The sequence below is a fragment of the Leptodactylus fuscus genome, chromosome 4 (genome assembly GCF_031893055.1).
Source record: "Leptodactylus fuscus isolate aLepFus1 chromosome 4, aLepFus1.hap2, whole genome shotgun sequence".
Taxonomy (NCBI): domain Eukaryota; kingdom Metazoa; phylum Chordata; class Amphibia; order Anura; family Leptodactylidae; genus Leptodactylus; species Leptodactylus fuscus.
The window spans coordinates 119,935,937-119,963,843 of record NC_134268.1 but is presented as its reverse complement, the minus strand read 5'-3'; the positions used below and the strand labels follow the sequence as shown (position 1 = coordinate 119,963,843).

The following is a 27,907-nucleotide window of genomic DNA, read 5'->3' as shown; positions in this document are numbered from 1 at the left end:
TGTCAGCTCCTCGCTTCACCGCTGCGGCCTCTCTCGCTGACACATATGCGGCTGGCTTCAGCCGCATATGTGTCAGCGTCAGCGAGAGAGGCGGCAGCGGCGAAGCGAGGAGCTGACACAGGTCAGCTCGCTTCAGTAGCTGAAGCGAGGAGCTGACCTGTTTCAGCTCCTCACTTCGCCGCTGCCGCCGGCTACCCGGCAGTGTAGACGCGATGTGATGACGTCACATCGCGTCTACAACTGTGCGCCAGTAAGAAAGAGAGGCGCGCAGAGAGCAGCGGGGGAACGAAGGAGAAGGTAAGTGTAATGTGGATTATGTGGAACGTGAAACTGGGGGCAGATGAAGGAGAGGACAGCATGACACTGGGGGCAGAGATGGGGGGACATGAATCTGGGGGCAGAGATGGAGAGGACGGCATGACACTGGGGGCAGAGATGGAGGGACATGAATCTGGGGGCAGAGATGGAGAGGACGGCATGACACTGGGGCAGAGATGGGGGACATGAATCTGGGGGCAGAGATGTGGGGACATGAATCTGGGGGCAGAAATGGAGGGGACATGAATCTGGGGGCAGAGATGAGGGGACATGAATCTGGGGGCAGAGATGGAGGGGACATGAATCTGGGGGCAGATGAAGGGTGTATATGAAGCTGGGGGAGAGACGGAGGGGGGACATATAATTTACGGGTGACTGTAGGAGGATTATACAGTGTGCGGGCACATTAAAATTAATGAGTGGGCGGAGTCAACATAACAGTGGGTGGGGCTAAATTTCCCACGGTGCGCAAAGCGCGCCGCACATTTTATCCCTCTTTTGGTTCTTCAACAGTTAGGAGGTATGGGTACAGGGGGCAATGGAAAGATGTTAGAGGGTGGACAGGGGGAGATTGTTGGGACATCGGGTGTGCGGCACTGCGGAGAGGGAACTGGGGCAATAATATATAATATATAAGTTTTTAGCTGGAGAATAATAATGATGTAGGCGGCTATGCTACTAGCATAGCAGCCTGTTTGGGGGTGGGACTTTCACTGTAAAGGAGTGTTCACAGTGGTTTTTGGCCTCCCTTGCCGGGATACGTTGGTAACCAGTCACAATCAGCTCCCCACTTATCCCTGCACGGAGAACTGCAGGCCCCCCTTTTTTTTAATGGCCAGTTCTTCGTGCAGGGATAAGTTGACAGCTGATTTTGACTGGTTACCAACGTATCTCGGCAAGGGAGGCCAAAAACGCAATGTGAATAAGCCCTGAGGATTTATTAGGAGGGCTCTTATAAATGGTGCTGGCTCTCTATAGGCGCCGTCACACGGAGCAGATTTTACCTGCAAATAGAATCTGATTAAGCCTTGTAATGCTGCTAAATAAAGGGAAATGTAATACAGAATTGGTGTGTCGCAAAATAAGGTCGTTTTAAAATGGCAGGGGGGGGAGGGCCCAGACACTTAGGCTGTATGGGGCCCCAAAATTCCTGATGGCGGCCCTGCTTGTATTAGGCAAATTAACAAAACCTCCTCTATGCCTTATTTTCAGGGGATGACTTATTTTCGTGGTAACGTAAGAAAAATTATTTGTAATTGTAGAAATGAGAACCAGTGTTTGACAGCTTCTTAACACAGATGACTTTACTGTCTAGTGCAGGGGTAGGGAACGTACGGCTCTCCAGCTGTTGCACAACTACAACTCCCAGCATGCATATTTGCTCTGCTGTTCTTGGAACTCCCATGGAAGTGAATGGAGCATGCTGGGAGTTCTAGTTTCACAGCATCTGGAGAGCCGAAGGTTCCCTACCCCTGGTCTAGTGTTTTGGATTGATACTTAAATAGTATCTCAGGTTGGTTGCTGGTTTCCTAATTCTGCAGGGACAAGGAGCGCGCTCAAAGAAATGACACTCTGCACTCAGTCAGGGTGGACACAACTTCCCTTTTATTTACTACAAACATCATCATATATAGCATCTTATGGAGGAGTTGACATATATGTGTTGACTTGCTGTTGGCTGAAGTGTCTAAGGATCCTCTTTCTCTCATCCTGCTTTTGCACATGACTACGGGTGTAGTTCAAGATGTAAGCGCCATCTTGATGAGCTGACATATAGTTACATGTCACATAGGTCACAAGACAATTACAACATCAAACACTTGTTAAGGAAAACAGACACTTAGTTAATAGCAATACTAGACAATACAAAATAGAGCTGTAAATATCGTAAATAGACATTTTATCCACAACACTAGTACCTCTATACAGTTTGGAAACTGTGCAGCATCCTGAACTGTGTTGGCAATCCAAAGTCAGACTTCAGTCAGCGCCAAACACGTTGCGCACATGATGAATTAATAATTTAGGGAAAGTAAGGTGTTTCTGATTACCAGGAATCTTGTAATGGAAAACAAAACTAACAAGCAAGATGACTAGCAGTGGTCAGAAGAGGATTAACTTAAAGAGGACCTTTCACATCACAGGGCACATGCGGTTTTATATACTGCTAGAAAGCCGTCATTGCGCTGAATTCACTACACTGTCGGCTTTCGTGTTATGTGTCCCGGAGAAAGAGATAGTCTAGCTGGGCTGTGAGGAACGCCCCCCCGCCCTAACAGTACCAGTCCATAGCCTCCATAGGGGTAAAAAGAGTGAAGTAATACCAGTGCAACAACATCTTGTAAAAGTTCTCTTTGTATGTAACACAGCAAGAGATCTTCGCTGCTCACCTCCAGACTGGAAGACAAGACATATTGGACAGAGTTTCTACCAGGTAGATTCCCATTTCCTCATGCAGTGGTAGTTAGGGATGCCATCCAGAGCCAGATCCAAGAGAATCATGGAAATTTCTGAAATGAGACTGGTGGACCAGGCTGCCTAACAGAGCTTCTCGAAATCTGTAGAGACGGAACCCGGGGGCCTCAGAAAATAAAGTGAGCTAAGTGGCTAATCTGGATATAGAAAAACTCATTATTAGGAGGAAGATTAAATTTGAGCCAAAGGTTGGCAAATGGTTTACGTTTTATAGTCTGCAAATGCTGCAAAACAGAACATCCAGCATGAAGTGAAAGGTCAGAAACCCAACGCAGTAAGTACAGGCAGTAGTCTTGGTGAAAAAGAAAGGCTGTCATAGAAGAGTGTGGAGAATAAAGAAGAAAGTGTGCTGTACAGGTGCACCAAACATCTTGTGTCAGAGCTATAGGGCCTAAAAGGGCACCAGAGGACAGTTTATACAAGATCAACCATAAGAGGGAATTAGGATGATTTGGGGACAGCAACACCTTCTCTTTTCCATCCATTTAGAGTAAACTAGGAGAGTGGAACATGCCGAAAGTCACCGCAGCTGGGTAGTCCAATAATAGATGATAAAATTAGGAAGGAAGAGACCACCCTTATTCTTTGTGTGCCATGAAGATAGACCTAAAGATCCTATGTCTTCCTCCAGCCCAGACAAAACGCAAAATAAAGCCCTGCAAAGATCATAGATCCCTCAAAAGGAATGGGATCAGTTGGGCCTCAAATAAATAAAGCAATTTAGGAAAAGCGTAATTTTATTTGTGGAAATCCAGCTAAAGAGAGACAAAGGAAGAGCGTGTCACCTGGTAAGAAGTGCACGTATTTGCCTGAAATTGAGCTTGATCGAGAATGGGAAACGATTGGATAGCGCGTGTTATCACTTGGTAAGGTTTACATAATGATCATGTTTATATGGATTTAGTGGCAGAGATTTGATGTTATGTCTTAAGTGTTATATGGCCATATGTATTCATTCATACTGATTCACTGGCTAATTGGCCACTGTGATATTATTCTTTTCATCATGCCCATTATATTATCATACTGATGTTTTATACCTTTCCTTGTGGAATATATTGTTGGTAGTATTAGGTTTTTTTCCCCCTTTTTTTCTTATTTTATGTCATCATGTCTTGTGATTTTGTATTTTATCATGATTTTCAAATGAATACTTTGTTATTTTATTAGATGGTGGTCCTATCAGTAAGGGAGGGCAAGTATTAAGTAGTGAAGCTAAAATCTCAGTGAATAGTTTAAAATCCGTATTTAAAAGCACAATGGGTCGTCTGCAGCAATGGGCTTATTCAGTAAAGCAAGTGCAGTGGGAGGGTAAGTTAAATATGCGTGGAGGACAATATATTTTTCTCGCAGGTCAGTGAGTAGTCTAGTCGGCGAACAATCAGATCTTTATAATTCTCCTTAATGGGCAGCTGCCACAGGAGGTTTTGTCACTGAGAAAAGGAGGTTGGGGGTCTGGCAAGACACCTGATGTTTGGGTATCCCAGGGGTTCTCCACTACTGCCAGCCACACCAGGTTAAAAGAAAGAACTTCGGGTAGTCCAGACTCCATATTGGCAGAAGCAGTGACTATAGCAGGGGCCACCAGATGGTCTGGGGAATGCTGAGAGATGGGTGGATGACAAGTGCTCTACTGCAGAGGCATGGATTGTATATGTTGGTATGCCACACCACGTGGCTGGAACTAGTGAAGGGGTGAGAGCCCTGGAATTACTTTGGTAGGCTTCCATGGAAGTAGCCGCAGCAGAACGTGCTTGGAAGCCAGAGGCCTTCTTGAGGAACAGTTTATTTTCCACAATTAGGTCATGAAATGATTGCTCTGGTGTAGAAAGGAGAGGCCAGGAGCTGGAGCCTCAAGCACGGAAATGCCGTGGAAAAAAATGTGGCATTTTACAGTCAGAGTAAAGTGGATGGGATTCTAGCGAATCCCATGCCCTTTTGTGCTAAAAATCACACTGCAGACATGCTGCGATTTCCATAACCGGTGCAGTTTTGGAAATCGCAGTTTCCCCATAGGTATAATTGAAACAGAGTTCGCAGAGGAAACCTCTGCGAACTTTCTGTCTAAAGCACTGCGCTGTGAAAAGAACTGCGTTGCGCTGCCACTGTATTTTTTTTCCCGCTGTGTTTTTCTTTCTTGCTGCAGGGCCTTAGCCTTAAGGATATAATGGAGTAGTTGCAGTTGATAATAATCTTCATAATCTTCATTGTTTAGAATTTTATTTATGATCAATATACAAGAGTAATATTTACCATAGTCATCATACAGCGTTTCTACCTTTATACAATATGGTGTAATCATAAATACTATCTATCCTCACAACACCTTTCTCACACTGATTCTCAGTGGGCATTGAACATTATGGAAAGATCCTACACCATTAAACGGCATAAGTGAATGCATTAAAGGTAATAACACTTCTTAATCAGCAAACAGTACACTAAAAGCAGGATGGATAATTCTGTCTTCATCTAGTATAATGGAACAGGAGAAGAACTCACAACAACCGAACAAGAACAGGAAATATAGACAGATTGGACTGATGACAGCCAAATTACAACAATGTGATTCATGGAAAAGATCCTGCTGTTAAATAAAATGTAAATGACATTACAGTATGTTTTTCACTCATATACAAGAAGAGTTTGGAAGGTGTAAATCAGTCATTTCCAGTATATGACCATCCAGCAGTGGCAATAATCCACCTCTGAGCCTGCCCTTACATTTACAGCTTGTCAGCTTTGTCTCCTGGAAGTCTCCAGTTTGAAATTACTGGTTAACAGTACATCACAGTAAATGGGTCAACTGATTCAATGGCCACCCCAAAGAGATAAACTGTAACACAAAGTTGTAAGTTTTTATTAAGACTGATGCATTGTGTGTTAATTTTAATATAGTGAGTCATCTTTGCCTTTTCAGGCCTCTGCGCCATCATCCAGTCGAATGTTTCAGCACAGGAGGTGTGTTTAGTTGTGATCCTTTTCACCTGTTGTAGCGCAGCTGAAGATCCGTTGCTGTGTCAGTCAAGCCAGTGCTGTTGGCTACTACGGACTTAACTTAGTACTTTTGATTGACATTCCTCCTAGCCAATCAAGCCTAGGACGGATTCCTTTAAATTTTACAGCCCACTCCCTAAAGCTTCCTATTGCCTTGTGTGTGCTGGCTGTATACTATTTGCTGTTTGTATTTATAGTTTTGACCAGAGGCGTAGCTAGCTGGGGGGCAGAGTGGCAAACACATCTGCAGCGGCAGCTTAAGGACACCGATACAGTTGAAATACATAGTAGAGCAGGAAAACCAGCTTCCTGCTCTACTATTCTGTTAACCTGGAGGCCTAAGTCCTGTAGGAGCTTGTGGCCTCCATGAGTCCTTACAAAGGTAAAGACTAGAGATGAGCGAACACTAAAATGTTCGAGGTTCGAAATTCGATTCGAACAGCCGCTCACTGTTCGAGTGTTCGAATGGGTTTCGAACCCCATTATAGTCTATGGGGAACATAAACTCGTTAAGGGGGAAACCCAAATTCGTGTCTGGAGGGTCACCAAGTCCACTATGACACCCCAGGAAATGATACCAACACCCTGGAATGACACTTGGACAGCAGGGGAAGCATGTCTGGGGGCATAAAAGTCACTTTATTTCATGGAAATCCCTGTCAGTTTGCGATTTTCGCAAGCTAACTTTTCCCCATAGAAATGCATTGGCCAGTGCTGATTGGCCAGAGTACGGAACTCGACCAATCAGCGCTGGCTCTGCTGGAGGAGGCGGAGTCTAAGATCGCTCCACACCAGTCTCCATTCAGGTCCGACCTTAAACTCCGCCTCCTCCGGCAGAGCCAGCGCTGATTGGCCGAAGGCTGGCCAATGCATTCCTATGCGAATGCAGAGACTTAGCAGTGCTGAGTCAGTTTTGCTCAACTACACATCTGATGCACACTCGGCACTGCTACATCAGATGTAGCAATCTGATGTAGCAGAGCCGAGGGTGCACTAGAACCCCTGTGCAAACTCAGTTCACGCTAATAGAATGCATTGGCCAGCGCTGATTGGCCAGAGTACGGAATTCGGCCAATCAGCGCTGGCCAATGCATTCTATTAGCCCGATGAAGTAGAGCTGAATGTGTGTGCTAAGCACACACATTCAGCACTGCTTCATCACGCCAATACAATGCATTAGCCAGTGCTGATTGGCCAGAGTACGGAATTCGGCCAATCAGCGCTGGCTCTGCTGGAGGAGGCGGAGTCTAAGGTCGGACCTGAATGGAGACTGGTGTGGAGCGATCTTAGACTCCGCCTCCTCCAGCAGAGCCAGCGCTGATTGGCCGAATTCCGTACTCTGGCCAATGCATTCTATTAGCCCGATGAAGTAGAGCTGAATGTGTGTGCTAAGCACACACATTCAGCACTGCTTCATCACGCCAATACAATGCATTAGCCAGTGCTGATTGGCCAGAGTACGGAATTCGGCCAATCAGCGCTGGCCAATGCATTCTATTAGCCCGATGAAGCAGAGCTGAATGTGTGTGCTAAGCACACACATTCAGCACTGCTTCATCACGCCAATACAATGCATTAGCCAGTGCTGATTGGCCAGAGTACGGAATTCGGCCAATCAGCGCTGGCCAATGCATTCTATTAGCCCGATGAAGTAGAGCTGAATGTGTGTGCTAAGCACACACATTCAGCACTGCTTCATCACGCCAATACAATGCATTAGCCAGTGCTGATTGGCCAGAGTACGGAATTCGGCCAATCAGCGCTGGCCAATGCATTCTATTAGCCCGATGAAGTAGAGCTGAATGTGTGTGCTAAGCACACACATTCAGCACTGCTTCATCACGCCAATACAATGCATTAGCCAGTGCTGATTGGCCAGAGTACGGAATTCGGCCAATCAGCGCTGGCTCTGCTGGAGGAGGCGGAGTCTAAGGTCGGACCTGAATGGAGACTGGTGTGGAGCGATCTTAGACTCCGCCTCCTCCAGCAGAGCCAGCGCTGATTGGCCGAATTCCGTACTCTGGCCAATCAGCGCTGGCCAATGCATTCTATTAGCCCGATGAAGTAGAGCTGAATGTGTGTGCTAAGCACACACATTCAGCACTGCTTCATCACGCCAATACAATGCATTAGCCAGTGCTGATTGGCCAGAGTACGGAATTCGGCCAATCAGCGCTGGCCAATGCATTCTATTAGCCCGATGAAGCAGAGCTGAATGTGTGTGCTAAGCACACACATTCAGCACTGCTTCATCACGCCAATACAATGCATTAGCCAGTGCTGATTGGCCAGAGTACGGAATTCGGCCAATCAGCGCTGGCCAATGCATTCTATTAGCCCGATGAAGTAGAGCTGAATGTGTGTGCTAAGCACACACATTCAGCACTGCTTCATCACGCCAATACAATGCATTAGCCAGTGCTGATTGGCCAGAGTACGGAATTCGGCCAATCAGCGCTGGCTCTGCTGGAGGAGGCGGAGTCTAAGGTCGGACCTGAATGGAGACTGGTGTGGAGCGATCTTAGACTCCGCCTCCTCCAGCAGAGCCAGCGCTGATTGGCCGAATTCCGTACTCTGGCCAATCAGCGCTGGCCAATGCATTCTATTAGCCCGATGAAGTAGAGCTGAATGTGTGTGCTAAGCACACACATTCAGCACTGCTTCATCACGCCAATACAATGCATTAGCCAGTGCTGATTGGCCAGAGTACGGAATTCGGCCAATCAGCGCTGGCCAATGCATTCTATTAGCCCGATGAAGCAGAGCTGAATGTGTGTGCTAAGCACACACATTCAGCACTGCTTCATCACGCCAATACAATGCATTAGCCAGTGCTGATTGGCCAGAGTACGGAATTCGGCCAATCAGCGCTGGCCAATGCATTCTATTAGCCCGATGAAGTAGAGCTGAATGTGTGTGCTAAGCACACACATTCAGCACTGCTTCATCACGCCAATACAATGCATTAGCCAGTGCTGATTGGCCAGAGTACGGAATTCGGCCAATCAGCGCTGGCTCTGCTGGAGGAGGCGGAGTCTAAGATCGCTCCACACCAGTCTCCATTCAGGTCCGACCTTAGACTCCGCCTCCTCCAGCAGAGCCAGCGCTGATTGGCCGAATTCCGTACTCTGGCCAATCAGCACTGGCTAATGCATTGTATTGGCGTGATGAAGCAGTGCTGAATGTGTGTGCTTAGCACACACATTCAGCTCTACTTCATCGGGCTAATAGAATGCATTGGCCAGCGCTGATTGGCCAGAGTACGGAATTCGGCCAATCAGCGCTGGCTCTGCTGGAGGAGGCGGAGTCTAAGATCGCTCCACACCAGTCTCCATTCAGGTCCGACCTTAGACTCCGCCTCCTCCAGCAGAGCCAGCGCTGATTGGCCAGAGTACGGAATTCGGCCAATCAGCGCTGGCCAATGCATTCTATTAGCCCGATGAAGTAGAGCTGAATGTGTGTGCTAAGCACACACATTCAGCACTGCTTCATCACGCCAATACAATGCATTAGCCAGTGCTGATTGGCCAGAGTACGGAATTCGGCCAATCAGCGCTGGCTCTGCTGGAGGAGGCGGAGTCTAAGGTCGGACCTGAATGGAGACTGGTGTGGAGCGATCTTAGACTCCGCCTCCTCCAGCAGAGCCAGCGCTGATTGGCCGAATTCCGTACTCTGGCCAATGCATTCTATTAGCCCGATGAAGTAAAGCTGAATGTGTGTGCTAAGCACACACATTCAGCACTGCTTCATCACGCCAATACAATGCATTAGCCAGTGCTGATTGGCCAGAGTACGGAATTCGGCCAATCAGCGCTGGCCAATGCATTCTATTAGCCCGATGAAGTAGAGCTGAATGTGTGTGCTAAGCACACACATTCAGCACTGCTTCATCACGCCAATACAATGCATTAGCCAGTGCTGATTGGCCAGAGTACGGAATTCGGCCAATCAGCGCTGGCCAATGCATTCTATTAGCCCGATGAAGTAGAGCTGAATGTGTGTGCTAAGCACACACATTCAGCACTGCTTCATCACGCCAATACAATGCATTAGCCAGTGCTGATTGGCCAGAGTACGGAATTCGGCCAATCAGCGCTGGCTCTGCTGGAGGAGGCGGAGTCTAAGGTCGGACCTGAATGGAGACTGGTGTGGAGCGATCTTAGACTCCGCCTCCTCCAGCAGAGCCAGCGCTGATTGGCCGAATTCCGTACTCTGGCCAATCAGCGCTGGCCAATGCATTCTATTAGCCCGATGAAGTAGAGCTGAATGTGTGTGCTAAGCACACACATTCAGCACTGCTTCATCACGCCAATACAATGCATTAGCCAGTGCTGATTGGCCAGAGTACGGAATTCGGCCAATCAGCGCTGGCCAATGCATTCTATTAGCCCGATGAAGCAGAGCTGAATGTGTGTGCTAAGCACACACATTCAGCACTGCTTCATCACGCCAATACAATGCATTAGCCAGTGCTGATTGGCCAGAGTACGGAATTCGGCCAATCAGCGCTGGCCAATGCATTCTATTAGCCCGATGAAGTAGAGCTGAATGTGTGTGCTAAGCACACACATTCAGCACTGCTTCATCACGCCAATACAATGCATTAGCCAGTGCTGATTGGCCAGAGTACGGAATTCGGCCAATCAGCGCTGGCTCTGCTGGAGGAGGCGGAGTCTAAGGTCGGACCTGAATGGAGACTGGTGTGGAGCGATCTTAGACTCCGCCTCCTCCAGCAGAGCCAGCGCTGATTGGCCGAATTCCGTACTCTGGCCAATCAGCGCTGGCCAATGCATTCTATTAGCCCGATGAAGTAGAGCTGAATGTGTGTGCTAAGCACACACATTCAGCACTGCTTCATCACGCCAATACAATGCATTAGCCAGTGCTGATTGGCCAGAGTACGGAATTCGGCCAATCAGCGCTGGCCAATGCATTCTATTAGCCCGATGAAGCAGAGCTGAATGTGTGTGCTAAGCACACACATTCAGCACTGCTTCATCACGCCAATACAATGCATTAGCCAGTGCTGATTGGCCAGAGTACGGAATTCGGCCAATCAGCGCTGGCCAATGCATTCTATTAGCCCGATGAAGTAGAGCTGAATGTGTGTGCTAAGCACACACATTCAGCACTGCTTCATCACGCCAATACAATGCATTAGCCAGTGCTGATTGGCCAGAGTACGGAATTCGGCCAATCAGCGCTGGCTCTGCTGGAGGAGGCGGAGTCTAAGATCGCTCCACACCAGTCTCCATTCAGGTCCGACCTTAGACTCCGCCTCCTCCAGCAGAGCCAGCGCTGATTGGCCGAATTCCGTACTCTGGCCAATCAGCACTGGCTAATGCATTGTATTGGCGTGATGAAGCAGTGCTGAATGTGTGTGCTTAGCACACACATTCAGCTCTACTTCATCGGGCTAATAGAATGCATTGGCCAGCGCTGATTGGCCAGAGTACGGAATTCGGCCAATCAGCGCTGGCTCTGCTGGAGGAGGCGGAGTCTAAGATCGCTCCACACCAGTCTCCATTCAGGTCCGACCTTAGACTCCGCCTCCTCCAGCAGAGCCAGCGCTGATTGGCCAGAGTACGGAATTCGGCCAATCAGCACTGGCTAATGCATTGTATTGGCGTGATGAAGCAGTGCTGAATGTGTGTGCTTAGCACACACATTCAGCTCTACTTCATCGGGCTAATAGAATGCATTGGCCAGCGCTGATTGGCCAGAGTACGGAATTCGGCCAATCAGCGCTGGCCAATGCATTCTATTAGCCCGATGAAGTAGAGCTGAATGTGTGTGCTTAGCACACACATTCAGCTCTACTTCATCAGGCTAATAGAATACATTGGCCAATCAGCGCTGGCCAATGCATTCTATTAGCTTGATGAAGCAGAGTGTGCACAAGGGTTCAAGCGCACCCTCGGCTCTGATGTAGCAGAGCTGAGGGTGCACAAGGGTTCAAGTGCACCCTCGGCTCTCCTACATCAGAGCCGAGGGTGCGCTTGAACCCTTGTGCAGCCTCGGCTCTGCTACATCAGAGCCGAGGGTGCGCTTGAACCCTTGTGCACACTCTGCTTCATCAAGCTAATAGAATGCATTGGCCAGCACTGATTGGCCAGAGTACGGAATTCGGCCAATCAGCGCTGGCCAATGCATCCCTATGGGAAAAAGTTTATCTCACAAAAATCACAATTACACACCCGATAGAGCCCCAAAAAGTTATTTTTAATAACATTCCCCCCTAAATAAAGGTTATCCCTAGCTATCCCTGCCTGTACAGCTATCCCTGTCTCATAGTCACAAAGTTCACATTCTCATATGACCCGGATTTGAAATCCACTATTCGTCTAAAATGGAGGTCACCTGATTTCGGCAGCCAATGACTTTTTCCAATTTTTTTCAATGCCCCCGGTGTCGTAGTTCCTGTCCCACCTCCCCTGCGCTGTTATTGGTGCAAAAAAGGCGCCAGGGAAGGTGGGAGGGGAATCGAATTTTGGCGCACTTTACCACGCGGTGTTCGATTCGATTCGAACATGGCGAACACCCTGATATCCGATCGAACATGTGTTCGATAGAACACTGTTCGCTCATCTCTAGTAAAGACCTTAGCGTCCTGACCCAGGACACGATGACATCACTACCCTGCCACCCTGAGCCATAACGCTGACAATACTTGGTGTAGGTAGGGAAGGAATGCAAGTCCGTGCATCAGGGGATTGAAGGCAGGTAAGTATTTTTTTTTTTTTTTTTTATGTATTTATTTTTGGAAGGGAGGAGGGAGGCAGGGGAGTAGATTAATATAACGATATAAGGGTGTATCATTAATATATGGGGTTATTTGGCCAAGTATTGGTAATACAAATAGGTCATTAGTGTTATTAATATAAGGGGTACCAAGGCTGACAATGGTAATGGGAAGCAGCATTTATGTAAGGTAGTATTAATCTATGAGGTATCAGACTATATTAATTTAAGGTGTGCATTATTGATTTAAAGGGATTGTCCAGGAATTTCTGATGTCAGGGAGGAGAATAACCCGTCTCTGGCACTCTGATGTCTGCCGCCATTGTCCAGTCCAGAGCACGTTTTGCCTTTGCTAGGTGGAAGTCTTACACTGCACATGACAACTGAGGTCAATCAATTACAGGAAAGGTCACTCACATACGTCACCAGTCACCAATGATTGGCCTCAGTAGTCACATGTGGCACGAGACTTCTACCGGTAAAGGCATAGCTCGTGTTGGCTGAAGCACTGGAGACAGGTGAGTATGCTTTTTTTTTGCTTTTTTTTTTTTTTAATGTTTCACCTTCCCTGACCTGCTCCCTGACTTCTGGGAGGAAGCTCCTGGACAACCCATTTAATGGGGATACGCAGGATTAACCATTTTTTGGCAAGGTGAAAAAAAAAAGTGATCACTGAGGTCGATCGGCCGCCTAAGGAAAGGAACGGGAACGTCACTTGCATACATCACCTGTAAGGTCCCGTGTCCTTTCTTTTTCCCAAGAATTGGCCTCAGCAGTTACATGCAGCGGGGACTTCCAGTAGATCGAGAACCTGGGAGGAGCAGGACCGGATCGCAGTGGAAAACACCAGGGACAGTTGAGTATGTTTTTTTATTTTATTTTCACCTTCCCTGGCCTTCTTGCCAAAAATAGTTTATCTTGGTCAACCCCTTTAAAAGGATATTCAGGAGTATAATTCATTAGGGGAACACAGGGAACATTATTAATAGATGGGTACTCTTAATTTAAAGGGGTCTTCCCAGATCATAACTTTTAATGCAGACAGCAGGGGAGGGTTGTAATGCATCATTCCCTTTTTACCTGTGTTGGGTCAGCTTATATGTATACAGAACAGCTGCAGTGGTGATGCCTACAAAACCATGGCAGTCAAACACTATATACTGCTGAGCGCAGTGATTGGCTGTAGAGGTGTTTTGAGTGATTGGCTGTTGATGTCAATGCTGCAGCTGCTCCGTATACAGAATGGTGAAGGTGTCAGGTGGTCCAGCACAGGAACAGAGCAGAGCATGCAGGAAAGCGTCACTGCATTTTTATTTTATAAACCTCCCCTGCTGCATGCATTAAAATACCTGTTCCTGGACAACCTCTAAGAAGGCATACAGGAAGCATTATTAACTGAGAGGGCTCATGGGGCATTATTCATTTACAGGGAATTTTCATAGTAGATTTTTTATGATTGGGGGTAATAGCAGGATGGGTAATTTATGTAGGTGAGGATAATGTGCGTTTGGCTCCTCACTTTTCCAGATACCTAAGAGGTCTGTGCTGCAAACTATACAGACAAGTCAATGCTGGAAGAAGTGGCAATGACGGTCCGAAAGGAAGGGAAATATGAACGGTTAGTCAGATACGTCACTTGGATTCCGACTCTGTACCTCATTGCTCGACTGATTCCAACCCTTGGCTAGCTGACCTCCCTTTTGTTGTTGTTCATTTTGTCTGTGTTATCACTTTTATCATGGGAAGGGACTGCAAGCAGGTCAAAAAATTATTTTTACTCTATACAGAAAACTCATTTTCACTCTGAATATAAATATGTCAGGTTAGAAGCATTGTCCACTTCAACTCTCTCCCCCCCCCCCTTTTTTTTTGTTTACACATGTAAAAAAAAACAAAACATCAAAATACACATGTAAAATGTCGTTGAAGTCTATGGGAGTCTTATTTTTACGTTTTTTTTTTTTTTTTTTTTAACTACACGTGTATTTGCCAAAATACACACGCGTTTACTCCGTGTGAACGAGCCCTAAAGAGAACTTTTCATGGTTTGGGGCACAGGCAGTTCTATATATTGCTGGAAAGCCAACAGTGCGCTGAATTCAGCGCACTGTGGGCTTTCCCGATCTGTGCCCCGGGTGAAGAGCTAGAGGTCTCAGTACCGTAGCTCTTCACAATCAGAAGGGCGTTTCTGACACTCAGGTCAGGAACGTTCTTCTGTACAAGCAGTGCCAATAGCACTGTGCTCTGAGATCGGGGAGGAACGCCCCCTCCCCTCCTGATAATAGTCATCTATGGACGAGTACTGTGAGCAGAGGGAGGGGCTGTTCCTCCCCACTCACAGTATAGCGCGATAGGCGCTGCTTGTACAGAAGGACGTTTCTGACAGAGTGTCAGAAACGCCCTTCTGACTGTGAAGAGCTACGGTACCAATAGCTCTTCACCCAGGGCACAGATCATGAAAGCCGACAATGCGCTGACTTCAGCGCACTGTTGGCTTTCCAGCAGTATATAGAACTGCCTGTGCCCCAAACCATGAAAGGTCCACTTTAAAGAGAACCAACATCTCCATCAAGTTTAGCTCTTTGCATAACTTAATGGGTGCAACTCCATCGATTTCAACACATAAATTTCTCTAGCACCTACCCCTAAAGTACATTAGTTTTGGTGCCAGATATGGCATTTAGACTGTGTACTGTCAGATGGATAGGGTCAGGCAGGAGCTTGAGATTCTGAGCTTTGACACTGTCCACATTTGATTGGAGCTCAGAATCAGTCTTATCATGGACCAAAACTAACTACACTGATTGCTCGAGAACATTCTGACACAGCTGGAATCCGGGGAACAATGGATATGAACAAACTGCCAAGGTTGCCATTTCATTTGATCATCATCAGTGCATATTTCAAAGTAAAGAAGTTTAAAAACTTGAATAACTTTGACTATGTTTAATAAAGAGTGTACATGAAATTCATAAATATTTCCTAAAATTATAACAAAAAAAAAAACAAAAAAAACACACCCTACCTCAAAGTGTCTGGCATCTTGTACATTAAATAGTACATTAGTTTCTTAATCTTTATTTCGTTTCAACATTGTGCTGTATTGAGTTTGAAGTGTACAGAACAGCAAGAAAACAGTAACAAATCTTCCAAAATAATGTAATTACACAAAACTGATCCTCCACACATCAGTTCCCTTCTTCATTGCAGCCAGTATGGCACGTAAAGTCCTTTCTTCTAAAGGTGATCAGTGAGAAATGTCCAGTATCACAAGTGCTTTTCCAGCGATTTTCTCTTAGACTTGTAAACACACAAGCTAAGATTGTAATCCTGTAAATATAAGTTCAGTTCATAACCAGTTATGATGGCGGGTGCTCTTCTCCTCGAATAGTCTTGTATTTTGACATATCCTCAGGAAAGACCTTGCTCAGCTCTTGGATTAAAAGGCTTTTAAATTTCTGCAGAATGCAAATTTAAAAGAAGAGAAACATTTTAATGCAAGTAAAAAAAAAACGGGTTACATTGTGTTGCTCTATGGACCCTTATTTATTTATTTTTTAAGATGTGTGATAGTTAGGGAGTCATCTGTATATGCAAGTGAAGTTTCCACTAAGCAAACTAATGGTGGTGGCAGTGTGTATTTGGTGTTCCTGGACTGTTTTGGGGTGCAATTTACGCTCAGTTTGCAGCCTGAGTGAAGACCGCTAACAGCTGCACCCAGATCACGTACTAGGATTGTCATACGAGACCGTGTGCAGCAGCAATTTTTCCCTAAAGACAAGTGACTGCTGCAGTGATCATATACCCATGTCAAAAATTACTTTAAAATTTACTTTCTAAACTTTAGCTCAAAATTTTCAAGAGTATGACTAAGGAGGCGTTCACACTACCGTCGGTGTCCGACAGCTAGTGTCCGCTGCTAATGTCTGTTCAAAATCTTGTGCGAAAATTAGCAGCGGACACTAGCTGTGTCTGTGACATTTTGCCTTCATTTAAATGGTCATCAGGTGCTTTCTTTTACTGGCCGTTCTTAACTGTCCGTTCTCAAAGATGTCTGACTTTTCAAGCAGACAGCAAAACCCGACATGTAGGTTTTTGCTGTCCGCTTGAAAAGTCGGACATCTTTGGGAACGGACAGTTAAGGACAGACACGGACTGTAAAAACACACCCGATCTCCATTTAAACAAATGCAAAATGTCACGGACACAGCTAGTGTCCGCACAAGATTTTGAACAGACAGCAGCAGACACCGACAGTAGTGTGAATGCTCCCTTACTCACTCTCTAATGACTGAATTTATGTAGGCCAATGCTCTAGACCACACTATCAGTCAGAGCAGCCATAAAGAGCATTTCCATTCTGGCAGACAATGCAAAAATATAATATACATGTCCCTTCATTTCAGAGGTTAAAAGATTATTGTTGACAGGTCAGAGAAGCCATTCTAGTGATTATCAAAGACAATCATCTTCAATTTAAAAAGAAAAATGTATTGCGTATCTATTTCATTATTTCTTTTAAATATCAGTTGCCATAAGTAATCATGAGGGTATAAACTGCTATTTGGGTACACAGCCAGACAGAGAAGGGAAGGAGCTCAGACTGCCCAGTGTTTGGACGCTATGCCACTCTTGCAGAGACCCTGAAATGCCAGTAACGTGAAATCCCCTGACAAAATGTAATTTATTTATTTCAGGGGTCAACACGGTGGCTCAGTGGTTAGCACTGTAGCCTTGCAGCGCTGAGTCCTGGGTTTGGATCCCACCAGGAACATCATCTGCAAGGAGTTTGTATGTTCTCCCCGTGTTTGTGTGGATTTCCTCCCATTCTACAAAGACATACTGATAGGAAAAAAAAAACCAAAACAAAAAAGACATTGTGATCCCTATATGGGGCTCAATATACATTAAAAAAAAATATTTCAGATACACAATTTCAGTAGGCAATATGTTGTGCCCAGCGTGTCAAGAAAACAAACACTCCACGCCAAACACGCCATTGTAACTAGGATAACCTCTTAACAGATTTTGGAGTTTGGCAGTTTATACCCACATGACATTGTCAAGCATGTTATTCTGGGTACAACAGAGTTATACATGTGTGCACAAACAGCATGTTATACCCACAACAGGGTGCAGATGTTTAAAAGCACTATGCAGCTTTTGAAGCACAGATTTAGTTTGGTTTGTGAAAGCCATGTCACATTTGCAAAGACCCTAAAATAGCCCCTACAATGGTGTCACTTCTTAGGGAGTTCCAATTTACTGGCACCTCCTAGTCTCTGCAAAAAAAAAAAAAATATATGGTGTTCAGAAACCAGTATAAATCTTTACTATAAAAGCTAGAAAGCTCAGGGCCCTTACCCTTCTGAGCCTTGCTGTGTGCTCAAACGGAAGTTTACATCCACATATACAACTTTTTTTTTTTGGACCTGTGATAACACTATAAGCTTTAAGAGCGAGTCTTTGTTCACACAGAGTGGGCACAACATATCAGGCTCTGAAATGTTTTTTTTTTTTATTCGACTAAATAAAATGAGAATATGGAAGCAGTGGTTAATAAGCAATAATATTTCTATTTATATAGTATTGTAAACTGAATTTATAGGGTTGTCAAAGGGAAACCGATGCGATCAGCTACTAATGCTAAGAATTTCTATTTCATCTTACCCGCATACATACAAAATGGGGAGCTGGGGGGGGGGGGGTGCGGGGAAGCACTATGTACCCATGTATAGTTATAACTAGCAGTCAGGTCTGGGGGGCTACTTATTACTAACTGAAGTTTTGTTGCTAGTTAGCCTAGTAATGAGAAACAGCCTGGAATTAATCAATGTGTCACTTACTCATTAGTAATGACTCCACTGGTCTTACAATTGATGGTGGCTATAACTGTATCCAAGTACATAGTGTCACCCCCTTACATGGCATGTATAGAAGTCCCTAATTGACCATCGTTTTTGAAGGGACCCTTCCTCAGCCCTGCTCCTCTGTTTCCCTTTCACTTAATCTGCTCCCTGTAGTGCCCCCTCAGACACCCCCCCCCCCCCCATTACCTTCCCAGTGTCAGCAGCGGCTAACTTTTCAAGGACATTTGATAACAATCCTCACAGTCTAAGGGCGGGTTCACATCTGCGCCCAGTCACCGCTTTGTGGGTTTCAGTCTTCTGCCCAAGAAATCGGACAGGAGATGGAAACCCGGCAGTCAGTGTCTGGCCGTGAGCGTCTTATGGTCTCCGTGACAAAACTGGGTTTTGTTTTTTTTTTCTTTTAACTGGACACAAAGTCCTGCAAGTCTGACTGTGTCCGGTAAAAAAACAAACAAAAAAAACAAACAAACACCAAGCACGGTTTCATCACGGAAACCAGAAGACGCTCATGGGTGGACACTTTGCAAACCCATTCAAATGAGGCTTGAAAAGTGATTGCCGGTTTCCTGTCCAGTTTCTCGGGCAGAAGACAGAAACCTGCAAAGCGGAGACCGGACGCTGGTGTGAACCCGCCCTCAGGTCCATTTTTAGTATCAGCTCTGCAGTGCTGTTCAGAAACAGGAACTAGAGATGGGTACAGGAATTAGACATGGGCAACTACATCAGCAATAGCAGGTTATAGGGGGTTGTCTGGGATAAAGTGGGATTCCTACACTAATCTATACCCCATCCCCCAGCCTACTTTCTAAATTACATACTGAAGCATGGGGTAGGGGGGAGCTGGCTGACTTAGTTGGGAAGGGCTAGTAGTGGGTGTGAGGGAGGTAGTTTGAGTCAGCCTACAACTACCTTGATGCATGGCATAAGCTAAGACAGCAGGAAGCTCCACCATGTAAACAAATGCAGATGATGCCAGGAGCTCCCAGAGAAACCAAGAAATCACTGATAAAGGTATTTGGGTGCACTTATTAACCCATTAATAGCACTAACTTTTTTTTAAATAAAATAAATTTGCCCAGAAAACCCCTTTAAGCCTTGGCCATACTGTCTGGTTTTTGGACACCTCCATGAACAGTTTTAAAGTATAAGGCTTTCCAATAGGTTTCCTTTATACTTTCTTTAGCCTGCCTAAGTGCTAATATAGAGACATATTGACCAGGGCTTTGAAATCTGGGTCAGTTTTTGGTGGATCATGCCTGTAAAGCGTTTATAGAGAAGATGAAATAAGAGTCAAGCTGTGAAGAAAGTAGAGTATGTGTTGGTGGTTTAGCTTACCAACTCCACAGCATACATACTGACTTACCTTCATGGTGTCTATTTTCCCTTTGACTTGCTCATTTTTAGCCAGCGCTCTCTCCAAACATTCTTTTGTGTAAAGTTGAGGATTGCGGCCTTGATCAATGTAGCTAGGAAACAAAATCATTTCACGTGTGTAACTCAGACCTCTACATTTGCAATTAAAGGCTGCTATTAGCAACATCAAAAATATTGGTTTTCTAATAAAAAGCCATTAGAGAGAATGGAACAGCTGAAGACAAGGACTAATTCATAAGAAGGAATTCAAACCACAATATATTTCTATACCTTATGCAACAAAAGCCTGAACAAACAAAATAAGGCAAATATTAAATTGTATAACTAAGAATTTTACAGGATTTAACTAATACATTAAAGGGGTTTTCCGGGATAGTTAGAAATCCCTACACTACTCTAAGTACCCTCCTACTTTCTAAATAACATTGGGGGGAGAGAAGAAAAAAAAAAAAAAAAAAAATTTAAAAAAATTGTATGTTGAAACGGATCATCACTACTACTCCCTCCCCCATCCACTCGACTCATACTTACTAGAGATGAGTGAACACTAGTCGAAACTGCCGTTTTGAATAGCACACTCCCATGGGAATGAATGGAAGCGGCCAGCACGTAGACTTTGCTTAACCCCCTGCGTCCATTCATTCCTATGGGTGCGTGCTATTCGAAATGGCAGTTTCGAATAGTGTTCGCTCATCTCTAATACTTACCATCCATGGCTTCTTCCAATGAGATGGCTCCTCCTTCGTCCACACATGCGCAGTAGACGTGACTCGTTGTTGGAGAAGAGCGCGCACACAGTACAGGACGAGGAGAGGCCGTCTCACAGGAAAGAGGGCAGGTATGTAATATGGGTTGGGCTGAGTAGATAGGTAAGGACATATAAGATAGCAAGAATAGCTAGAGAGACAGGGAGGAGGAAGGGTGGAAGTGAGGAAGGAGGGATGGAAGTGAGGAGGGAGGGGTGGAAGTGAGGAAGAAGTCAGTCAAGAAACACTAAAAAGTAAAGGGGTGCATTTATTAACCGATTAAGAGCACTAAGATACGGGGGAAAAAAAAAAAAAAAAAGTTGCCCGGAAAACCCATTTAATGCAGTTAAGAAACACTGTTAACACTGACAACCAGTTTTGGATCAATATCAGATCAGTGAATGAACCCCACCCACCCCCCACCACCAGTCAGCTGCTGACAACCATGTAGCAACTATTCATATAAATGAATGCAAGCTGATCTGCAATAACACAGCACAAGGACTAAACAGTGGACAAAGTAGTACACTTCCGGCTCCCTCCACTGTGTGGCGTAATGACTTGCTGAGAACAGCTGTCAGTTCCCCATTGGACACTGATGACCCAAGGATATGCCCAGAAAACCCAAGTCTATTTCACCTAAAGATTCTCCCACGAATTCATACACAAATACCACATATAATAGATATTGCTGTAAAATACATCCCAGCAAACACCACAGGTTAAATACAAAGAGTCAAACTTCACAATAAAGAGTCTTTTAAATATCTCACTACCCCTCCTCCCCAGTTCAGCCAACACACAACATGTCACAGCAGCACATGACCTCCTTGCCCCTTGAACTCATTGGAGGGAGCAATTTATCACCTGATCAGATATGCAAAGGGGAGAAACACATCCTATATAAAAAAAAAAAAAAAAAAAAAAAAAAAAGGCTTTGGCAAACTTACTCAAATACTTCTAAAGGCACCGTTATGTCATGAAGCTGCTGACGACACTTGTCTATATCCTGCAATCCTGTGATCATAAAGTTTCTAGAAAGAAAAAAAAAAAATGTAAGAAATTCACAGAAAATTAATCTTATTCATTCAAGTCTGCCAAAGTAAAAGTGTTAGAAAATCACACCACTGCCTCATTATTAAGTAGGATCACTAAGACAGGTTTAAAACAGAGCATAAAATGATAGCAATCAGCCAAGTCTTTAATAAAGAGAGGTCTCGGCCTTTGTACCTTACAGGCCATATTCTCGATTCAGTGATGGGAGGGAGAAAAAAAAAAAAAAAAAAAAAAAAAAAAACAACACACATTATTGTTACCTCCCAACACTTGTGACTGACAATTTCCCACCTAGGACTGAGAGAAACATATGAGAAGTTGATTAGGTGAGAATACATCAGAATCCTACTCATGATCTCTAGCACAAAGGAAAGTGCCGTAATGCACCCTTGTTCTGAAGCTAGAAATACCATCTTTAAATGTTACATGCGGGAAGATTTGGGGGCATACAAGTAACCGAGTCTTCTGGATTTCCAGCAGAGAAACTTGGCAGTGTGTTCTTGAAAGCTGCTGCAGCAAAGAACCACTGGAGAACAGGGTTTCTTTTGCTTTGGCATGCCTTACAGGTCTCCCACAACTCTCATACTTAGATATGCTATATGATAAATTTTGCAAATGTTTACATAGTTAGTAAAAGATTACGCTACAGGTTTAGTAATTCTGTCCTTTAACTGTAGACTGATATGCCCCCAGATCATGCACCCAACATGATAAACAGATTCCCCCCTAGTTGCTCTGCAACTTTTTTTTTTTCTCTCTAAGCCTTTTAGCTACTCATTAAAGGGATATTCCCATAACTTTTGTGCTTCAGCCTGAAGGCTGTGTGCTCTCTTCACCTCCTGGATTTCTCGGCACATTGGTGGGCGGGGGTTTCACTTGCTCTGCTATGTTTGCAATCAGTAATGAGGGATTGGTTGTAAATGCATTACCACAGTATGAAGCGGATGTGGAAACTGGGGGAGGAATCTGGGGCCTGGGACTGTGGAGATGGGAACGTGAGAACCACTTGAGGCGTGTTGCTGGGAGAAGTAGCTAGTAACCAATTCTGCCAGTGGTTAGAGGTGGGCCACTGTAGGGGACTGGTGAAGACTGTGGATGCTGGCAACACGACCACCAGGTGCCTAGGATGGGTGCCTGGGGATCTTGGCTGGGGGCTGAGGATGCGCTCGAAGGCCTCTAGTTTCATGCCCTGGGGGTTTAAGTGGCCCCTGGGGTGCCTTAAACCACTGGGGGTGGGAGCCCACTGGTTTTCAGCACATTGCCTGGCACTATACATGCTTTTGTAGCACCACTCCTTATGCTTGGTTTACCAGAGCTGGGGAATTTTTTATAGATCCGGCGGGTAGACCGGGCCTTGATGGCACGCCATTCACTTATTTAAATGTTTTTCACTTCTTTTTGTCACTCTTGTCACCTTTTGTGTATGTGCGACGAAGGGTGCTGTACCCTTTTGGGACCTTTAGAAGACTCCGAGTCACACGGTGCCTTTTGGCCCAGTGGTAAGGAGCAAGTTGGAACAGGGTACCTAAGCAGTAAGCATCCTGGGCATGTTTTTTTTTTTTAGTGCCACCCCACTTTTTTCGTGCACTGGGTGTGTTGTTGGCACAGTTTGGAGGCCTTCGATGAAAAAACTAGAATGCATCGGAGACAGGCAAGTATTTTATTTTTCCTCAATTCCCCTGACTGATTTAGTTTTTACAACCCGCTTAAGGAAGCTATCCATACCACCAATAAGTTAAGCTTGACATGGAGAGATCCCTTAATATAGCTTAGGGAAACGTATAAATGAAATCATTAGATATGCAATCTATAGTTTGGGGTTTATTTGTTTTTTTTTTAAATTAAAACCACCTGGATCACCATGGGAAAATTGGCCTATATGCAAGTGATCCTTGGTACAAAAAAAAGGTTGTGGACCGCTGGTGCAGGACACTTGAAAATTACTTACCTGGAAGCTGCTTATGTGTCATTATCACAACTCCTATAATTCTATGTTTGTAAAAACCACACACATAAAGGCCTGGTTCACATCTGCGTTTGGCATTCCGTTCGGGGACCCCTTGTATGGAATACCGAACGTAATAAAAAGCGGTTAGCTAAGAAACGTCATGAACCCCATAGACTATTATGGGGTTTGTGTGGTTTCCATTCAAAACATGCAGAGAAAAGTGCTGCTTGCAGTACTTTTCTCTCCACATGATTTGTGCGAACACCGAGTGGAAACCACACAAACCCCATTATAGTCTACAGGAGATTATATATATATATATATATATATATATTTTAATGTAGATTGTGAGCCCCATATAGGAATCACAATGTACTTTTTTTTTCCCCCTATCGGTAGGTCTTTGTAGAATGGGAGGAAATCCACACAAACACGGGGAGAACATACAAACTCCTTACAAATGTTGTTCCTGGTGGGATTCGATCACAATGCTGGAGCATTGCATGGCTGCAGTGCTAACCACTGAGTCACCGTGTTGTCCCGTGGTCTATGGGATTTATGTCGTTTCTTAGCTAACTGCTTTTTAATGCATTCAGTATTCCATTCAAGGGGTCCCAAAGTGGATGGAATACTGAACACAGATGTGAACCATACGTAAGTCACACTATAGACTACATAGCTGAAGGAAGCCACAAATGACTTGATAACCAAAGCAGCATTTCCAAACACCTGTATTCTCCCCATAGTGCGGACTGGAGGACTCCTACTCCCTTACTATCAGGGGGACCACAGTGTAAGGGACTTACAGCTTCTGGTTGAGGCCAGCCTGGCTACTAGGCTGGAAGTCACTGACAATGATCCCCAGCTGTCTTATGTTCTCCACGAACTTCTCCAGGTGCTCCTCCAAGTTGTCAAACTTCTCCGCCATATCTCCAGCGCCCCCCGTCACCGCCAGCGTCTTCTCTTAGTCCTTTTCAGTCTCTAGCAGCCGATCATTCCCCTTTCATCCCCTCTTCATGCAGTGCCTATAAATACAGGCGCTATCGCCACTTCCGAGCTCCCTCTTCTTCCTGTCTAGTCCCCGCCTCCGGCTTCACAGGCGCAGAAGACAGTCATGTGACCAGCGCGTCTGACCCCTACGTGCGCACCCGCGATGAAGCGTTACAGGAGCGCGCATTTGCTTCACTGCATCTACTGAGTCTGCGCGACCGAGCGATGACAGTTTCGTCTGTTTTCAGTAATCTGAATCATTAGGCTCCGTTCACTGAAAATAGCCGATTCTTTTGGCTTCATCTTTACTACATTGTTCTATGCTGTGCAGACATCAACCATTTGGTTAAGAGGGGCGGGTTAATATGTCTGCAGAGCAAGAAAAGCAATGAAAAGAATTGGCTCTAAGCCAGGAGCCGATTAGTATGCGAGAGACACATCGCTAGCGCGACCAATATAAAGGTGTAGCGATTGCTTCATGTTATGGATGAGAAGATAAATCGTAATGTCAAAACTGCATTTGCAAGTTTAGATAATGGCCCCTATGGCCCTAAAAAACATTGGCGAATAACAATGAGGTCACTGATGTGGCTTCTACCACTATGCTGAATTATACCTGACTAGGGGAGATTTCAATTTTGGCGCACAAGACATTGCAAGATGCGTCACAGTTATTAAGAGGGCAGAGTCTCTTAGTCATTCAGGTGCATTTTACACTGGTGGGAAAATGAAATAACCCTGGCTCCTAGGAAAAGACAGGTTTTTTTTTGTTTTTTTTTAAAAAAAAGAATGATTAAAAAATCCCGCCACTGTTTTTGAGGTTAGTATAGTAGGAAAGGCGGCAACAAGTCAATGCACCATTGTTATCCAGTGAGGACACTGCCCCATGTACTGTATATGGAGTTGTGCCTTGCAGTGTAGGGCAGCAAGTAGCAGATGCTCTTATCACATTGTGACAGCTACTATATCTCCATGATCGTGTGTAAGACATGGATGAGCCCATGACAGGCTGTCAAATACAGATACCTTGTAAAATTGTGATGGCCGCAGAGGCCACCAGAATGCCAAAGATGCCCCATAAAATACAACAGGTGAATCAATTGATGCTAAGGGTGCGGACATACTACCTTTATGTTTTCCATCATACTTAATTGATCACTAATAGTTGATTGCCATCTGTTACAGTGCCTTGTGAAAGTATTCGGGCCCCTTGAACTTTTCGGTCCCACTTTTCAGTTTTTTCTTTGTTAAAAAAGTTTAAAATATATCAAATAAATTTCGTTCCACTTCACAATTGTGTCCCAGTGGTTGCTGATTCTTCCCCCCAAAATGAAAATTTTATATCTTTATGTTTGAAGCCTGAAGTGTGGCAAAAGGTTGAAAAGTTGAAGGGGGCGAATACTTTCGCAAGGCACTGTATATATTAACACAACATTAAAGTTATTATAAGAGATGAGCGAACAGTAAAATATTCAATATTCGTTTCGAAAAGCCTCTCAATATTCGACTATTCGAACAAATATCACATCCCATTATAGTCTATGGGGAAAAAACGTTTGTTTCAGGGCAAACCACTATTCGACTCAGGAGGGTCACCAAAGTCCACTATGACACCTTAACAAATGATGACAACACCTCTGGAATGCAACTGGGACAGCAGGGGAAGCATGCCAGGGGGCATCTAACACGCCCAAGTCCCAGTATTACCCCAATATCACAGCCTATCAACTAGACACTTTCCAAACTCAATAGAACCTCTATGGAAAGTGGAAAAATACTTGGAAACCTTCTTTCCTCCACAATTGTATGGACAGAAACCCAAATTTTACGCTAATGAAACCTTAACAAGCACCCCTTTAAATCACGTTGCCCATGACAACCACAGATGGAATAGGCAATGGGAAATCCAACAGTACCCACCCTGAACTGTCATTGTTTATGTGTGTGTGATGTGGTAAGACGTTCAAAAATTCACTTTTCTGGCCCTTAACGTCAGACCTTCCAAATTAAGTTATAGTCCCTTAAACTGAGCTACCAGCAGAGATTGAGGCCCTTGAGGTGACTTCAGCCTTCTACCAGCAGAGTTTTAGGCCCTTTAAGTTAGTTCAGCCTTCCACCAGCAGAGTTTTTTGCCCTTTGGGTGAGTTGAGCCTTGCACCAGCAAAGTGTTAGCCCCTTTCAAATTGTTAACCCCCAAAATGGTGGTTCCAAAACCATCACTCTCATTGTGTGGGATTGATGCAGTGGATTGGAGTGAGGACCCAGACGTTGACCTTGATTTTGATTGTGAAAAAGATAACATTTTGGCCTAAGCCTCGGGCTACGACTAAGGAACATATGTTCCGAAACGTGTCAGCCTGGACGCTCCTTTTATCCTGTAATTTGTGAGTCAAATATGGCCATACACAATATGGCATTTTTGTAAACTTTTTTTAATGAAGCAAAAATAAAAATTTGGATTTTACATCATCTTTAACCATTGATTGCTGGATACCTTTCTTGAAAGTTTTTTCTACTGCTGAAGTGCTCCTGGCCGAGAAGTAATTACCCGTGCAATCCACCTACATACTGAGGAATGTAAGTTTTTTTTAATCCTTTTTGATTAGTGGGCTGTGTTTTTCCTTCTCCTCCTTTCCCCTTTACGTGTTATTGCTATCCAGTGGCTGTTCATTTTGATGAAAGTCAGCTGGTCAGCACTGTCAGCTGACAGCCAGCTGGCCTTATCTGTGATTAGGCCACCGGCTGCGCTGAAGACCCTTTCTGATAGCACGCTGGTGGCAGGGCAGGAAAGGACCTCCAATGCGTACGGTGCAAGTTCCAGCCACAAATCCAACTTGGAGACCCAATAAGTGTAGGGTGCAGAGGGATCGGAGAGGACAGGGCTGTGGTCGGTCAGGTACTCCCTCAACATGTGCTATACTTGTCCCTCCTGGTGACACTAGGCCCCTCAGTGGCGATAGTTTGGTGAGGGGGTGCCATTAACGTGTCCCAGACCTTGGAGAGTGTACCCCTGTTGGGTGTGGACCGGATGGCAGTTTTTAGCCTCTTGGAGGAACTCTCCTCTCTGCCGCCAACGAGAGTTGATGGAAACATCTCCATCATATTCTGCACCAGTTGCTTGTGGTAATCATTAATGCAACTGGCCCTCCCCTCTACCGGAATAAAAGTCGAGATATTACTTTTATATCGGGGGTCGAGGATTGCAAAAATCTAGTAGTGGTTGCTCTACAGGATTTTGACAATGCATTTGTCACATTAAAAGCACCCCAACATGAATTCAGCCATGTGTGCCAGAGTGTTACTTGGCATGACTTTGCTGCCCCCACCGGAATGATCACTCTCCATTTCCTCCTCTTCCTCTATTTCGCCCCATCTGCATCAATGGGATGCAC

At 45.0% G+C, this 27,907-nt stretch overlaps 1 protein-coding gene across 1 annotated transcript; it reads right to left on the bottom strand.

The window, feature by feature from the left end:
• Nucleotides 1-15,487: 15,487 nt before the first annotated feature.
• On the bottom strand, nucleotides 15,488-24,581 carry MED10 (mediator complex subunit 10). Its single transcript, XM_075272203.1, has 4 exons — nucleotides 24,332-24,581; nucleotides 21,472-21,555; nucleotides 19,765-19,867; nucleotides 15,488-15,989 (listed from the first exon to the last, which is right to left on the bottom strand). The coding sequence occupies exons 1-4, from the start codon at nucleotides 24,451-24,453 to the stop codon at nucleotides 15,891-15,893; spliced, it is 408 nt and encodes a 135-aa protein (XP_075128304.1). The 5' UTR covers nucleotides 24,454-24,581; the 3' UTR covers nucleotides 15,488-15,890.
• Between the last annotated feature and the right edge of the window lie 3,326 nt (nucleotides 24,582-27,907).

Excerpts from the sequence above, each read along its gene's own strand:
- MED10 (XM_075272203.1), bottom strand. The coding sequence starts at position 24,453 with ATGGCGGAGAAGTTTGACAACTTGGAGGAGCACCTGGAGAAGTTCGTG. Across the intron at positions 21,556-24,331 it reads GCTGGCCTCAACCAGAAGCT|AAACTTTATGATCACAGGAT; the intron begins GTAAGTCCCTTA and ends TTTTCTTTCTAG. Across the intron at positions 15,990-19,764 it reads GGAAAATAGACACCATGAAG|AAATTTAAAAGCCTTTTAAT; the intron begins GTAAGTCAGTAT and ends TGCATTCTGCAG.